We start from the raw sequence: 17,127 nt of genomic DNA, 5'->3' as shown, positions 1-17,127 counted from the left end.
ACATCAGTTTTATGCTTTAAGGTCTTTTATCACATTTGCCAGTTTTGGGATTCACTAACATGTTTATTTGTGGCCTAATGCCTTTAAAGAACCTTCTTCAAACCGCAAAGCTCCTCCATAACGTGTAGAGTCACTAATGTCAAAATGATCCTCCTTAAAACGGAAGTCGTTTTCTTGCTATGAGCAACGGTATTATCCCCATAACCGGCGCAAGTGTTTCTGGCTGCCTCTGCTTCTGTCATCCTTTCATTGAATCCATATAAAAGAATTTGTTGGAATGTTCAGATTCGTCCACTTGGCACTTCATTTTCTAGTGTCCACTGCCCCACTCACTACAAACGACAAAAAGACAAAGTGTACATTAAAATGGCGACAGTGAACTTCAAATAAAAGTTACACTCCTTAAATAAACCCATACCAACCGGAATAGGAAAATATACAAAAATTTTACGAACTTATGCAACAACAAAAGAAAATGTATACAAGTTGTAAATTCAATATCTCTGTCAAATAAAAGTGCTCTCACTTTTCTTTCCCCTCATACGATATACATTTTCAAACGTCCAAATTCTCGGTACTTTACACGTAATTATATAAAGTCTGAAAATTGTGCACATTCTAACAATACCACCAATTGCAAAGTAGGTTACAAATCAGATTAATAATGATGCTCAGCCAGCATATATTCGCTTTATCGGGCAACAGCAAAGTTACTAACTGTGGATGGTATCGTCAGAATGGAAATGATGAAGTCACTGTAAAAATGTCATTAATTTTGGCACTTATCTTGAATGGATTCCCATGTAGATTTCTGAAGTTATTATGGCTCGTCCTGTTGATTCTAGGGTGACTCCACTTTGACTGCTAGAAGATCCAGATCTGTATTTCAGCAATATCTAAAATGCGTTTTTCAGGAAATCCATAATGATCAAACAATCCCAAATCAGAACATTGGTATGGTACAAATAATTTTTGACTTGGTGTTCACGATCCATATTTTTATTAAACTTCTTGTAAATTCACATATACTTCTTCTTAATTGTCACATCATCAAGAAAACAGTTTTGTACCAATCTTCATATATTTGATTTCCACTTTAACCAAACACAAGACTTGACTGTTGTTTTGCAAAGCGAAATAACAACTTAATTTCTGCAAAGTGAAACAAGGACTGCTCTGTGCGCATTCGCGCCAAAACGGTTACAAATAAGTCAAAGATTATGAGACAGAAATGAATACACACAAGAACCATGTCACTGTAATATATCAATACATCGGAGTACCTATACATTAATAAAACCAAATGTGAATATTCTCACAAAAATATGTGTGTTACTTAGCAGGAAAGTAGTACGATATTACTGGTATCTAGAACTGGGGTTGGAGTGCCGTATTGGTCACGTAAATAAAGAACCATTACAACATGCACATACGACAAATGTTCAAGGAATGGTTCATAAACTTGCTAAAAATGAAGGTAGCCTGTTGAATAAAAGCACCTTTCTGCTTTCTGTTTAGTGCTGGTATGGAGTATTACATTTAATCTATCACTTCCATGTGAGAGATCTTTCATATAGGCCACATTTAATGTTTAATTAACTATGGCAAATAAATTAGATATTAACTAGAAATCCAGTTCTATGTTATATATATATATATATATATATATATATATATATATATATATATATATATATATATATATGACACCTGTAATAATGTTGTGGGAGAGTATAGTGATCTGGCACGTTCACAGAGATAAAGATATCCAATACATCAAAATTCAATACAAGAAAGATACATAGAGGTGTTGATGTTCGTGATAATAGCTATGGCATTCTGCATAATTTAGCGCGCAGCTCATCCCTTCAAAATGGCTCTGAGCACTGTGGGACTTATCATCTGACGTCATCATTCCCCTAGAACGTAGAACTACTTAAACCTAAATAACCTAAGAACATCACACACATCCACGCCCGTGGCAGGATTCAAACCTGCGACTGTAGCGGTTGCGATGTTCCAGACAGAAGCGCCTAGAACCGCTAGGCCACATCGGCCGGCCTTCAAGCCTTCCACGCGTGGAAGTAAACCTCCGACATTATGTCACTTGCCGATTGCTCGCCGGCAGCCATGTGGCTACCGAAGCTGGCTCTGTCGCCTCCACCAGTGTCGCCTTTCAGCCAAGTCAAAACATTCAACCACAAGGTTAAAATAACTACAGGCGGCATAGTTACACCATGACTGAATTAGACGAACGAATGTACTAGAGATGAAGGAGGTACTAGACATTCTTACACGTACTTTCACTCATTTCCAGCTGCTTGACATCAGTTCTCTGGGCCAAAGAAGTCTAAACAAATCTTTCCAGCGATTGTATTATTCACCACTTAATTTACGCTGCATCTGTAATCCTTTTGCTAGCTGCTTCCGTCCTATCTGTTGTATTAGCACCAAAGAGTGCATGCTCTCGCGTTGCGGTACAGTACGACTTCAGGTTTTGTACATAAATGTCACAAATATCCGGTATTCTCTTACTGCACTTTCCCTGATTGTAGTCACATGGTTTTCATATAAGTCATAAGAATATCAGTCTCAGAATCACACTACCAGACAACATCAGTATCATTACCATACAGTGGAGATATGTTAGCAAGTGACAGCATTCGTGCTACGTCTCAGTAGAGTTGCTCTATGCCTCAGTACTGTCACTCTAGCAGTTGGTACAGTCACAACAGCTTAGAGTAGTGTTCCATGCAAAATGATAGAATAGCTCTATTAGCCATTAGACGAAAAAGCGGTATGCAATTATGTTCATCGATAGTTACAGTACTGGTAGCAGTGGCGGAGGTCCACGGGCAACCAGAAGAGTCGACCACCATCTCGAGTGGGAAACTAATCACCGGCAACATCCCGGCTGTGAGAACATCTTTGGCGAGATCGTCAGACACGGAAGGTGATGATACCATTTGTGTCGAGGCAGACAACAAGTTCTACTTGTATGCTAATTCGTTGAAGCTGTATTCTTGCTACCACCAGCTACCTAAACGTAAGCTTCTTTAAGCAAAGCTGTTTTCTGTTAAAAATTGAGAAGATAAAAGATTGTTTGGTGAAACAAATCCCGAAGCATTCCACAAGGAACGTAAAATATGAGTGAAATCAAACAAAAGGGAAGAGTGGTACCTCTACCACACCGTGCTTAATGCAGGACTATCCATTTCACGAAACTGCATCTATTCAAGATTCTTCACCATAACTATAGAAAGCAACCTATTGCGCATATTTAATCTGCTTTTTACAGTAATTTGCCTTCCCCTTAACTCTGCTGCACTTTTTATTCTTCTACATTCTTGAATTCCTTTATGAGGATTATGTTGTATAACGCGACATCAAATTCGCAATGGGCCGAAGTTTCAACATTTTACGAAGAGATGTTTTAACAGGCGACGGAAATTGCCACGAGTGTCGTGGTCCATAGAGTGTGGTAAATTTTCACAGTGAATGTGTTGGTAGCGTTGTACATACACCTATGGTACGTTAAAAAGTATGAAGCGATAGTCAGGAAATACGTTCCGTTGTACCCTGTTGAAGGACCACAATGGGATTAGTGTATATAAACAGTACCCCTGAGATGCTTATTTACATGCAGAAAAGTTTACAATTTAGCGACCCGTCGACGTAGAGACGGTGAGTTAGGTAAACTCGGCAATGCTATGTGAACGTACTGGACTTCGCCTTGTCGGAGAGATCATCTTGGCATGAAATTAATGCATGCACTCATTCAAAGTCTAGTGAGAAACATCTACAATCTACTATCAGACAGAAATTTATGCTACCTACGGACGATGATACACTGTAACAGTAAGCAACTGTATAAGCATTGCAAAAATTATCCCAAATTTCAGGAGTTTATAAAAAAGAGCTTGTCTCTCGTTTTCACTAGGAGCCAGTGAAGGTTGAAAAAAGAATCTGGTAAAAGTGCGTTACTTAGGCCAGATCAAAATATCGAGAAAGGAGAAGGTCGTACCGCAGTTGTAGTACTAGGTAAGATTTACACTGAGTCAGAAATTGTATCTGTATTCTAGCGTGAGATTAAGAGTTATATAAAAGGCAAAAAATAATAAGTATATCCTTCTAATGGCTTTCAAATTCACCCGTAACTTAAGAAGAAAGCTTTAGCTGAGGTATATGCGCTTTAAAAGTTGTGTCATGCATTCAACTGCTCAAGCAGCCTTAAGAATACCAGCAACGTCCGTAAATAATTCCAAAACATTTCTGGAAACGCGTCGTAAAACAGATACTATTGAATTAACATGCACCCAAATAAGTACGAATACTTGTGGAGCCTTAACATCGTCTTCACTTTCATGATGTAGTTGTTGCGGTAATATGAATCTAAAAACGGACATGTGTACAAAAAGCGGTAAAGCCAATATGTGTAGTAAGTTTGTTACTACAGAACCACGATATTATTGCGTTTGGCCTGCCGTGGCCGCTGTTTGAAGCAGCCTAGACACTGCAATCAACAAGGAAAGTGTTGACTGAGCAAAACGCATCTTCTGTCGAAGCTTTCAGGTCAGCTGTGCGTATACTGTCATGTTGATCATCGTGTCCTCGCGAAATATCACCATGAAAACTCAAGATGAGCCGACCGAATCCACATAGTTACAGGTGCAATAATATTGTGGCCGTTTAATGAACGGAAGTGTGTCTCGCATCTCGCACAGTGCTGAAGTCGGTTAACTTCGACAGCGATCTTACAGAGTACCACTGGCGCAATTTGAAGAAAATAATGCTTCAAACTCTAATAAAATAAGAATCTTCTAGAGCAAGTGGAAATGAAAGGAAACACCACAACAAATCTTTGCTCGGTCTCAAAAGAATTAACATTTTGGTCACCTTCACACTTGGTATTCTCATTCATGTATAAAGGTACCAGATTCATCCTGTGTTTCTACTGGGTGACTTTTTTCAACCGTTTGCGAACTCTAGGGATTGCTCGCTGAGTGGATACGGAACAAAAATGTCTAAGGGACTTTTGTCCGGAAATGGTTCAAAAATGGTTGAAATGGCTCTGAGCACTATGGGACTCAACTGCTGAGGTCATTAGTCCCCTAGAACGTTGAACTAGTTAAACCTAACGACATCACACACATCCATGCCCGAGGCAGGATTCGAACCTGCGACCGTAGCGGTCTCGCGGTTCCAGACTGCAGCGCCAGAACCGCGCGGCCACTTCGGCCAGCTCCCGGAAATGGTTTCCATGCTAAAAAACATTCATTCATTGTTACAGAGACTGCGGTGTAATACACACTGTACCATGCAGGCATATGAACAGTATGTGCTGAAACTGGTTTCTATGTGCCATCAACTCATGGATGTACCCACCGTAGCGTGTTCGGTCTCGTATGTTGACATTGGCCAGGATGCACTGTATAGTGTCAAAGGCAGCATGAATACGCTGTTCCAGTGTACCCACATCTGAAATGGTCTCTGCATACACGATACTTCTGAGATGGCACAATAACCAAAAATTACACTGGCTGCAATCCGGTGAACGTGCAGGCCATGCAGCTGGAACACATCGTCCGATCCAACGACCAGGGAAGACACGACTGAGATGCGTCCGGACGTTAACGGCAAAGAGAGCTGGAGCACCAACATGTAGCAGCCACATAAGCATTCGAATCATCAATGGCGCTTCTTCCAGCATGGAAGACAAAATCACCCGCAAGAAACACTCATAGTTCCAGGATGTTAGGCGACGCAGAAGAAAGACTGGTCATAAACTGAGGTCGCCAGATGTCCCATCCCACACACACCGGCTGCACCGATGCTGATGATTCGCTGTCGCCATTCCAAGGGGGTTCTGCATACTTTCCGACAGATGAGAGTTGTTAAACTTGAAGGTATCAAAGCTGACTACATCTGTGAATATGATGGGTGACACGAATCCCGGAATCTTGGTTGCCTGCTGAAGAAACCTGTTACTAAACTGCTCCAGATGTGGAAAGTCTGTCGCTAGTAAGCACTGCACACGCTTAAAGCGATAAAGATAGTAACAGTTGTTAAGGAGAATGTTCCACACGGTCGTCTGGCTTATCCTGTAGTCGGGGAACCACTGCGTGAAAGTGATGCGGGTGTTGCATTCCATATTTTCCTCCAAGTCTGATGTCAGAAATTTTGTGTACGTCCTTCATGACTTCCTGGCTCCTGAAACGTCCCTGTCCCATACAAACGGCGAAACACAGTTACAAACATTGATAACTGGTTGTTGTCGGCAGGAATAGGTCTCCTGAAACAACCTTGCCGCCCGCCACCCAATGCCATTTAACTTCCCGTAAATAAACAACATCTCCGCAAGCTCTCGATTCGAATGCGTGACCATAGTGTACAACGTTGTATCACATCCACTACAAGTTTAGTCAGCAACAGAAGTGAATCGGACACAAAATTACCAATTATTATGGCAGGAGAAGGTGCTAGGTCATGACGTATGAGGAACTGTAGCGCACTCTCGGAGGAAACCACGCATTCCGTAACTGCCACTGCGTGGTACTGCGAGTATTAGACCCAAGTCTCTTTAACGAAGTGTGATTCAATTAATGGTCTCTTGCACGGAAACCATGCATTTCCGAAGATAAATTCATTGCATTTTTTTTGTTCCATATCATCTCATCGATCAATCCCTAGAGTTTGTAAATAGTGGAAAAAATCACCCCATATAGTTCTGAGGGCATATAATTGAACAACAGGCCAACACAGATGACAAAAATTTCGATTAGTACATGTCATGTAACAACATAATACAGCTAATATCGAATATGTTCTGACTGAATATCAGTGGGTGCATAAATTGACACGATAGGTATTGTGATGATGCTTGTTTTAAAGAGCTCAAATGCGCTATTGGTGTCTTTGTGGTTTCGACGAGACTATGTCTTTCTAGTGACAAAGTGCTACAGACACAAAGTCGACTTTTAAGAGAGTGTCTGGCAATGTTTGGAGCTGAGAGTGTGTGTGAGGCAGTCTAATGGCGCAATATCTACTGGAAAACTGCTCGCCCAAACACACAGCGACACATTTCCTATTGTGGTCGGAGGCCGTTTTCTTCAGATCTCCATCAACTTCTACCATTGCACTGCATAAATCTGCCTTATAGTCATTCTTTCGGCATTTTTTCTGTGTTGTGTTCATTATATCTCGTCATGCCAACAGAGTTTTACATAAACATGAGCTTAGTTTAGTGCAGGTCGATCTGTATTGGATGTTCTCAATTTTTGGTACTTCTTCTTATATTTGGTACTTGGTGCGCTATTTTTATGTCGACGAGAAGAGTGTCTTTCTTAGACGTTTAACGCATTTAAGTTATGGTAAACTCTCAGAGATACTTGATCATGAGAAATGCTAACTCCGCTCTTTCATTTGAGTATTTTTATCCCTTCCGGCAGTCACAACACGCACGGAGAACTGCTATATTCAGATGTTTCATTACAACGAGTACCGCTGGTTCGATAAAACTCACCATTAGAGAATCCCGATTTAGTGCAGAAGAAGAGGCGTGGTACAAGATCTCCAGCGGTCGACTCTTTCGCCTCGGCATTCATCTCACTATTAGGAACGTACCACACCTTTAGAACGTGGATCCTTATTTTATTTAAAATTAAGGTTGTGCCTACTTTACAAGCCACGCCATTAAGAGAAAATCTCCGTCTTCTGCGACGTACTACGTGCCTTCTTGCAGACCAATAATACTGGTAGAAGCACAAACAAATATTACAACAAATGGTGACTGGCGATGTTGGCTAGCACCCACCTCGTGAACCCCGGGATCCCCATCCCCATACCAGTACCCCGATATCACTGGTTCAGCTACCGATGAAAGGCGTCGGATTTTGACTTGCAGTTCAGGAACAGAAGGGACATACACTTTGGCAACCACATTTTGGATACACACGATGACTTTAAATCAAATACACAAAAGCGCCCGTTAATTGCTGATCATGTAATTTAAAAAAGATGGAATCTCTTAACATCAAAAGGCACACACACACACATACACACACACACACACACACACACACAAACATCTCCATATTTCATATTTCAGTTATAATATAGACTCTTTAATCACGTACGTGTTTAGTAGTCAAGTTTTACAAAAATTGTAACAAATTTCTCATTACATTACCCTGTGTATGGTCTCACCATTTAATTTTCCTCATTATATCTCATCTAACACGTGTGTTCTCTCTCAGTGATCTAGTCATTAACTGTCGTCTCTCATATCTTTTTACGAAAAAGCGTGACTTTTCGCTGTCTATTGTTTTTTGTCAATCACACACAGACACACATGGGACATAAGGCATCACTATTTCTCTACTATTTGCTGAGTGACTACCTTTGCCGTAAGTATCTACATTCCCGTAGGTGGTCACCATTCTCCCTTTGGGTTGGCACTATTCCCTCAGAGCAGAAGAATCTACCCTTCTGGTAGTCGTGCGCTAGCTTCCCCTTAACATAATGCAGATATGTAAGTGAGAAGCAACTACTACCATTTTTTTGTGACAGACAAAGCGAGTGAAACTTATCGGCTCAAAAGTTAGCAGATACGAGAAATCTCGTCTGACAGAATCAGGCAGCTATTTTTACAAGCAAGACCATAGCAGATGCTGATTTCTTTGTAAGCGGTATAAATATTCAATGCGATGCTTCTTGCAACGCCGAAACACTTCGGCACTTCGGCTTATTTGCTTATCGATCTCAGTAAGTTCTGTTGTAATGCACTCACGGCTACACACGTAGAACACTGGACAGACAATTGGGACGTATTGAGGACACTTCGTGATCAGATACAAATATGGAACCTGAGAGCTTAAAGAAAAGAATAGTATGGAAGGAGCACTGGACAAAAAGTACATAATTGTTGTTATACTTCAAAAAGTACAGTAGCTTAGAAGGGTTCCGTTGAATCAGCTGGCAGCGTTGAATCAGTGGCAGCGGTTAGGCGACAGTCTGGCGTTCACTTGAAGTAAGCTCACGACGGAATGTAATCAACACCTACTGTGCAGGAGATGTCGGTAATCCATGTTGAAGATTCCAGTCCAGGTGAAAAACCCCGTCACGCAGTCTCCTTGGTTAAGCGATACACAGCTTCTTTGCCAGTGATCCCACAGTGTTATTTCAGCCAAGCGAAAGCGCATCGATTCCAACACTTCGATAATCATGTATACGAATTGTTTATGGGTTGTTGTTGTTGTGCTCTTCTGTCCTGAGACTGGTTTGATGCAGCTCTCCACGCTACTCTATCCTGTGCAAGCTTCTTCATCTCCCAGTACGTACTGCAGCCTACATCCCTCTGAATCTGCTTAGTGCATTCATCCCTTGGTCTCCCTCTACGATTTTTACCCTCCACGCTGCCCTCCAATACTAAATTGGTGATCCCTTGATGCCTCAGAACATGTCCTACCAACCGATCCCTTCTTCTAGTTAAGTTGTGCCACAAACATCTCTTCTCCCCAATTCTATTCAATACCTCCTCAATAGTTATCTAATCTTCAGCATTCTTCTGTAGCACCACATTTCGAAAGCTTCTATTCTCTTCTTGTCCAAACTATTTATCGTCCATGTTTCACTTCCATACAAAGCTAACCTCCATACATATACTTTCAGAAACGTCTTCCTGACACTTAAATCTATACTCGATGTTAACAAATATCTCTTCTTCAGAAACGCTTTCCTTGCAATTGCCAGTCTACATTTTATATCCTCTCTACTCCGACCGTCATCAGTTATTTTGATCCCCAAATAGCAAAACTCCTTTACTACTTTAAGTGTCACATTTTCTAATCTAATTCCCTCAGCATCACCCGACTTAATTTGACTACATTCCATCACCCTCGTTTTGCTTTTGTTGATGTTCATCTTCTACCCACCTTTCAAAACACTATCCATTCCGTTCAACTGCTCTTCCAAGTCCTTTGCTGTCTCTGACAGAATTACAATGTCATCGGCGAACCTCAAAATTTTTATTTCTTCTCCATAGATTTTAATACCTACTCCGAATTTTTCTTTTGTTTCCTTTACTGCTTGCTCAATATACAGATTGAACAACATCGGGGAGAGGCTACAATCCTGTCTCACTCCCTTCAGAACCACTGCTTTCCTTTCATACCCCTCGACTCTTATAACTGCCATCTGGTTCCTGTACAAATTGTAAATAGCCTCTCGCTCCCTGTATTTTACCCCTGCCACCTTCAGAATTTGAAAGAGAGTATTCCAGTCAACATTGTCAATAGCTTTCTCTAAGTCTACAAATGCTAGAAACGGAGGTTTGCCTTTTCTTAATCTAGCTTCTAAAATAAGTCGTAGGGTCAGTATTGCCTCACGCGTTCCCATATTTCTACGGAATCCAAACTGATCTTCCCCAAGGTCGGCATCTACCAGTTTTTCCATTCGTCTGTAAAGAATTCGCGTTAGTAATATGCAGCCGTGACCTATCATACTGATAGTTCGGTAATTTTCACATCTGGCAACGCCTGGTTTCTTTGGGATTGGAATTATTATGTTCTTCTTGAAGTGTGAGGGTACTTCGCCTGTCGCATACATTTTGCTCACCTGATGGTAAAGTTTTGTCAGGGCTGGCTCTCCAGAGGCTTTCAGTAGTTCTGATGGGAAGTTGTCTACTCCCGGGGCCTTGTTTCGACTTAGGTCTTTCAGCGCTCTATCAAACTCTTCAGGCAGTATCATATCTCCCATTTCATGTTCATCTACATCCTCTTCCATTTCTATAACATCGTCCTCAAGTGCATCGCCCTTTTATAGACCCTCTATATACTCCTTCCACCTTTCTGCTTTCCCTTCATTGCTTAGAAATGGGTTCCCATCTGAGCTCTTGATATTCATACAAGTGGTTCTCTTTTCACCGAAGGTCTCTTTAATTTCTCTCTAGGCAGTATCTAACTTACCCCGAGTGAGATAAGTCTCTACATCCTTACATTTGTCCTCTAGCCATGCCTGCTCAGCCGTTTTGCACTTCCCGTCGATCTCATTTTTGAGACGTTTGTATTCCTTTTTGCCTGCTTCGTTTACTGTATTTTTATACATTCTCCTTTCATAAATTAAATTCAATATTTCTTCTGTCATCGAAAGATTTCTACTAGCCCTCATCTTTTTACCTACTTGATCCCCTGCTGCCTTCACTACTTCATCCCTCAGAGCTACCCATTCGTCTTCTACTGTATTTCTTTCCCCCATTCTTGGCAATTGTTCCCTTATGCTTTCCCTGAAACTCTCTACAACCTCTGGTTTAGTCAGTTTATCCAGGTCCCATCTCCTTAATTTCCCACCTTTTTGCAGTTTCTTCAGTTTTACTCTACAGTTCATAACCAATAGATTGTGGTCAGAGTCCACATCTGCCCCTGGAAATGTCTTACAATTTAAAACCTGGTTCCTAAATCTCTGTCTGACCATTATATAATCTATCTGATACCTTTTAGTATCTCCAGGCTTCTTCCATGTATACAACCTTCTTTTATGATTCTTGAACCAATTGTTAGATATGATTAAGTTGTGTTCGTGCAAAATTCCACCAGGCGGCTTCCTCTTTCATTTGTTACCGCCAATCCATATTCACCTACTACGTTTCCTTGTCTCCCTTTTCCTACTACCGAATTCCAGTCAACCATGACTATTAAATTTTCGTCTCCCTTCACTATCTGAATAATTTCATTTATTTCATCATACCTTTCTTCAATTTCTTCATCATCTGCAGAGCTAGTTGGCATATAGACTTGTACTACTATCGTAGGCGTGGGCTTCTTGTCTATCTTGGTCACAACAATGCGTTCGCTGTGCTGTTTGTAGTAGCTTACCCGCATTTCTATTGTTTTATAAATTATCAAACCTACTCCTGCATTACCCCTATTTGATTTTGTATTCATAACCCTGTATTCACCTGACCGAATATCTTGTTCCTCCTGCCACCGAACTTCACTAATTCCTACTACATCTAACTTTAACCTATCCATCTCCCTTTTTAAATTTTATAACCTACCTGCCCGATTAAGCGATATGACATTCCACGCTCCGATCCGGAAAACACCAGTTTTCTTCCTCCTGATAACGACGTCCTCCTGAGTAGTCCCCGCCCGGAGATCCGAATGGGGGACTATTTTACCCAAGAGGACGCCATCATCATCTATCCATACAGTAGAGCAGCATGCCCTCCGGAAAAATTACGGCCGTAGTTTCCCCTTGCTTTCAGCCGTTCGCAGTACCAGCACAGCAAGGCCGTTTTGGTTAGTGTTACAAGGCCAGATGAGTCAATCATCCAGACTGTTGCCCCTGCAGCTACTGAAAAGGCTGCTGCCCCTCTTCAGGAACCATACGTTTGTCTGGCCTCTCAACAGATACCCCTCCGTTGTGGTTGCACCTACGGTACGGCTATCTGTATCGCTGAGGCACGCAAGCCTCCCCACCAACGGCAAGGTCTATGGTTCATTGGGGGGGGGGGGGGGGGGGCTTATGACTTAACAGGTTCAAAGTTGTTAAGTACTATTACAGGAGATAAAGAGTCATTGAGTCGGAAATATAAAGACGCCGTCACCCTGAATCAGAACGAATGCTTGTAATATCTTAAGAACTTCCATGGTCATGTCGCTTGCCATTGCCGGAATTGTGAATATAACAGACTTCTGCTAACATGAAGCCCAGTACTTCCTTGCAACACAGTCACTGCTTTTGGAGCCGTCAGTGTAGATATATTTCGTGAACCGATACCCAGTTATTACGTTCATCTTCCACAGTTTCATTGGGAAAGGAACGTTAAATGTGTTTAGCCTACGTGCTCTAATGGTCATTCCTGAAATCTCCTCGCATGGGAACCTCCCCATCGCACCTCCCTCAGATTTAGTAATAAGTTGGCACAGTGGATAGGGCTTAAAAAACTGAACACAGATCAATCGAGAAAACAGGAAGAAGTTGTGTGGAACTATGGAAAAATAAACAAAATATACAAACTGAGTAGTCCACGCGCAAGATATGCAACATCAAGGGAAGTGTGAGCTCAGCAGTGCCGTTGTCCCGTGGTTAGCGAGAGCAGCTGTGGAGGGAGAGGTCCTTGGTTCAAGTCTTCCCCCGAATGAAAAAGTTATTTTCTTTATTTTCGCAAAGTTATGATCTGTCCGTTCGTTTATTGACGTCTCTGTTCACTGTAATAAGTGCACCGCAAAACCGTGCGATTAGTAGACGAAAGGACGTGCCTCTCCAATGGGAACCGAAAACATTTGATCGCAAGGTCATAGGTCAACCGATTCTTCCACAGGAAAATACGTCTGATATATTCTATACGACACTGGTGACGGCATGTGCGTCACACGACAGGAATATGTTGTCGACCCACCTAACTTGTACACTTGGCGAATGGGTAAAAAGATTCTTCTAGTTTCCCTATTTAGGTTTTCTTGTGGATGTGATAATCACTCCCAAAAAGTGATGAAAACGTAAGAGTTTGTGACATAAACTAAAAATAAAAAATTAAACTTTTCACTCGAAGGAATACTTGAATCAAGGACCTCTCGCTCCACAGCTGCTCACGCTAACCACGGGACCACGGCACTGCTGAGCTTATATTGTCCTTGATGTTGCTTAACTTTCACATGGACTACTCAGTTTGTACATTTTGCTTATTTTTTCATAGTTCCACACAACTTCTTCCTGTTTTCTCGATTGATCTGTGTCCAGTTTTTCAAGCCCTATCCACTGTGCCAACTTATAACTAAATCTGAGTGGGGTGCGATGGGGAGGTTCCCTTGTGAGCATCTAAATTCGTTTGGAATAGAGGGGCAAGCACTACAGTGAATCAGAAGCGTCCAGTTCATCACTGTATGATGACATTTGAATCCTTGTGAGAAGAAATTTGGTGCAGGGATATTACCGGGGTAGTTGGATTGGAGGTTGTTAGTGGGTAGTGTTTACTTGTGTGTGTCATCGTAAATACAAACCTGGGAATGAAAACTGAAACTTAATTGTACTACCAAGTTCAAAGACAAATCACTTACATGAAATGGAATAGAATCCTGTGTGTGAAAACCAAAGTTATTCATATGCCAATAAATAAGAAAACAAATAATTTCCCGCTCGGTAGACTTAGTTAGTGCGAACTGTTTGAAAATACACAAATATGTAAAGAAAACAAAGCAAACTGTAATATCTACCTGTATAGAAATGTAATCAAAAACGCACAAAAATATCTGTGCTGACATATGGCACTTGTAAAACAAACTGACAGAATCTACATTGCGTAAAGAAACGAAACAAACATGTATTACGAATCGCACCTGAAAAATGAACTACTGGCAGACAAAAAAACTATTTGCTCCAGAGGAATTGGGTCCAAAAATTTTCAAGAATGCCAGTGAAACACGTGACTCAACGTTTATGTTCTGAAATTTCAGTTAGCAAGGAACTTATAAAAAAATATACAGACCCTAATATCAAACTTCATTTAATCTAATAACTTCCGTGGTATGGTGCAGTAAATTAACTCAGAACGTCATCATCAGAATTATTATCAAAACTCGACTGCGACAAAGGTGAAGAGGACCAACAAGTCAATAAAAATAAAACGAAACTTCTTAACTCATGAAGTCATTTCATGTTTTCATTTCAAAGCCATTTCCTAAGTCCATATTTTATCCAACCACTATTCTGAGATCATTATTCCTCCTCGTAATAAATCTGCATCTCACATAATTCCAAAAGGGCGTCCATGCATTCCACTGTATTCTCAACGAACCCCGTCTGCTGCCCACCGCAGCTTTCCACTACTGACTGTCAAAGGTTCTACAACCCCCCAGTGCTGCAACCACAGACACACACACAGTTGTCTAGCAACTGTTCTTCTGACCACAATTCTTGGAATATATCACTCTCATTTACAAATATTAACACATCCAATAACATAAAAAATAGACATCTTATGAGGTTCATGTGCTTCACCGAAGAGTGAATTGCTAGGGATGGCCCGCATTGCTACCAGAAAAGCTCTCAGAGCTTTTCTGATTATAGTGACAGCTAGCTTACATTTCTTAGCCACATACTTCGTGTTCACCTTCCAGGTTAAGTAGTGTTCGATCACGAGTCATGTATTTGACTACCAGTTTCGAAGAGATGTGATATGGGCCTAGTGATATTTCCACTCGAAGATTTGATCTATAACTCGGACACAATACCGTAATTTTTTCTGATTTCCGTCTTTCCCTTAGGTACTTTCATTTCGTGGATATATGTACCGCTTATGCATAGATGGTACATACCTCCACGAATACTGTTTTAGGTTTTGCTGTCTGTTACTTGTTAATCACTGCTGGAATGCGAACATAATATAGGCCTTACACAAGCAGCTGTTGTTCAACGGAAATGGGTCCAATGAAATATGTGAAATTCAATTGCAGAGTAGGTCTTCAGTGTCCACGATATATTCAAACATTTTAGGCAATATTTGGGCATACGTCTTGAATAGTAATTTTTGACACTTCAGTTGTGTCGTGTAAAGAAGAAATTCTCTACAAATATATTCTTCCAAATACATAATATTTGGTTCAAAACTTTGTCATCGACAGCTTTTTTTAGTAAGTGTTTGGAATTAAAACCTCTTTCGTTAATTCAAAGTGAACGTGTGGACGGCGGAATACGGCGGCGGCGCTGCACACTTAGGGCAGAGTAACCACAAGGCATCGCTTCACGTTGGATCGTTCCAGTGTTACAGTGGTCTCTTGTCGGGCCACATTCGCATAAGATCGCTCACGTAGGAAAAAGTTTTACGGTTACTGGGGACCGGCAATGCTCACCACTCCCAAATCACAAACTCGGGGGTCTCCAGATAAGATCCCCGAGGTTATCGCCATTTGTCACGTCACACGACACACGTGTAACTTACTGAATTCTTCGCAAGCCAGGAGCGTTACCCTCCTAGAGGAGCTTGGTTCTAGTTACATTCTCAAACTTGCGATGTGCGCCATACGTCAGGTTTACTCGCATGGTCCATCTCCCAACTGTTTGCTATCGTGCCAGTAAGGATATGAATCCGGTAACACCGCACGATTGTCACCAGTTACGATGGTTGCGGCATTATTACGGCACTCTTAACAACTTCGCCGCCTATTAGGCATGTCTTCGTAATATATAGCACCGAAATCCTACTGGCGGAACATCAAATTCTCATTGATATACGACCATAACATAATCTCGTCACAGTACTGATATTGAAATTCATGCTCTGTAAAAAAGGCGAAGACTTACAGCTGTCGTATCACCAGTAAAATTAAACTGCTGAGTTATTTTCATAATTCCTATCATTATTAAAATGTATTTCTTTTCGTTGCAGTTTACGTGGTGAAACCGAAGAGTCAGTGTAAACCATACCTGTCAGATTGTCCCAGGAACTAGGTGTATTGCAACTCTGTGGGCTCTCCTTGAAGGGACTGACTCGCCTGCGAGTGAGTGAAGATTAAATCTCTGGCCTGCTGACTGAAGACATCTACCGTTTCCAGAGGAGCCAAGAAACTGCAACAGCGTCACGACTTACTTCTTTTACTCAGAAATAACCGGCGGAATCAACTCATCCTCTTCTCCAACGCAGTTCCTGATTACTTCACGACATGCATTAAATTTCATTACTGTGAAGATTAGTATTTGAAAACATTGCATTCGTCTTCTTTATATGTTTCTATTGTTTCTGTAATACTTGTACGCTGACGCAAAAATAGTGTAGTTTCGTGACTGAATTGATACATTGAAACTGCAGAAGACATATCTCTATCTGTAGCTTCACGTAAATACTGTCAAACAATGACTCATTATTAACAATATCAAATGCATTTCATCGATTATCCTGATGACCTCGTATAATCAAAATATTCTGTTTCGGTCGTAGTGCGTTGACTGCCCCGAGGACACCGGCGGCCACAGCAATGACTTAAGCCTGACGCCATGGCTTGGCCTTACGTGGCCTGGGAAATACGTGAAACATTTGTAACCCAGAGAAAAAGGTGTCATATCTCACTGTTCTACATGGTTTTATTTCAAGTTATTATGCAAAGTGAACTGAGAAATATCACGCCAAGATGC

General features: G+C 41.2%; 1 protein-coding gene across 6 annotated transcripts in view; it reads left to right on the top strand.

Moving 5' to 3' along the window:
• LOC126457690 (uncharacterized) overlaps nucleotides 1-16,839 on the top strand; it is a 358,927-nt gene extending 342,088 nt beyond the window's left edge. For 2 of the 6 annotated variants that reach the window (XM_050094206.1, XM_050094205.1), the window contains exon 4: nucleotides 16,423-16,549. In XM_050094206.1, coding sequence (XP_049950163.1) covers nucleotides 16,423-16,446 — 24 coding nt within the window. In that variant the 3' untranslated portion in view covers nucleotides 16,447-16,549. Of the gene's footprint in view, nucleotides 1-16,384 lie in introns of all 6 variants that reach the window. The other 4 variants (XR_007585503.1, XM_050094211.1, XM_050094210.1 and 1 more) reach the window with 4 other exon arrangements.
• The last annotated feature ends 288 nt before the right edge of the window (nucleotides 16,840-17,127 follow it).

This window comes from Schistocerca serialis, chromosome 2, assembly GCF_023864345.2.
Source record: "Schistocerca serialis cubense isolate TAMUIC-IGC-003099 chromosome 2, iqSchSeri2.2, whole genome shotgun sequence".
Lineage (NCBI taxonomy): Eukaryota > Metazoa > Arthropoda > Insecta > Orthoptera > Acrididae > Schistocerca > Schistocerca serialis.
This window is presented reverse-complemented; position numbering and strand designations above follow the sequence as displayed.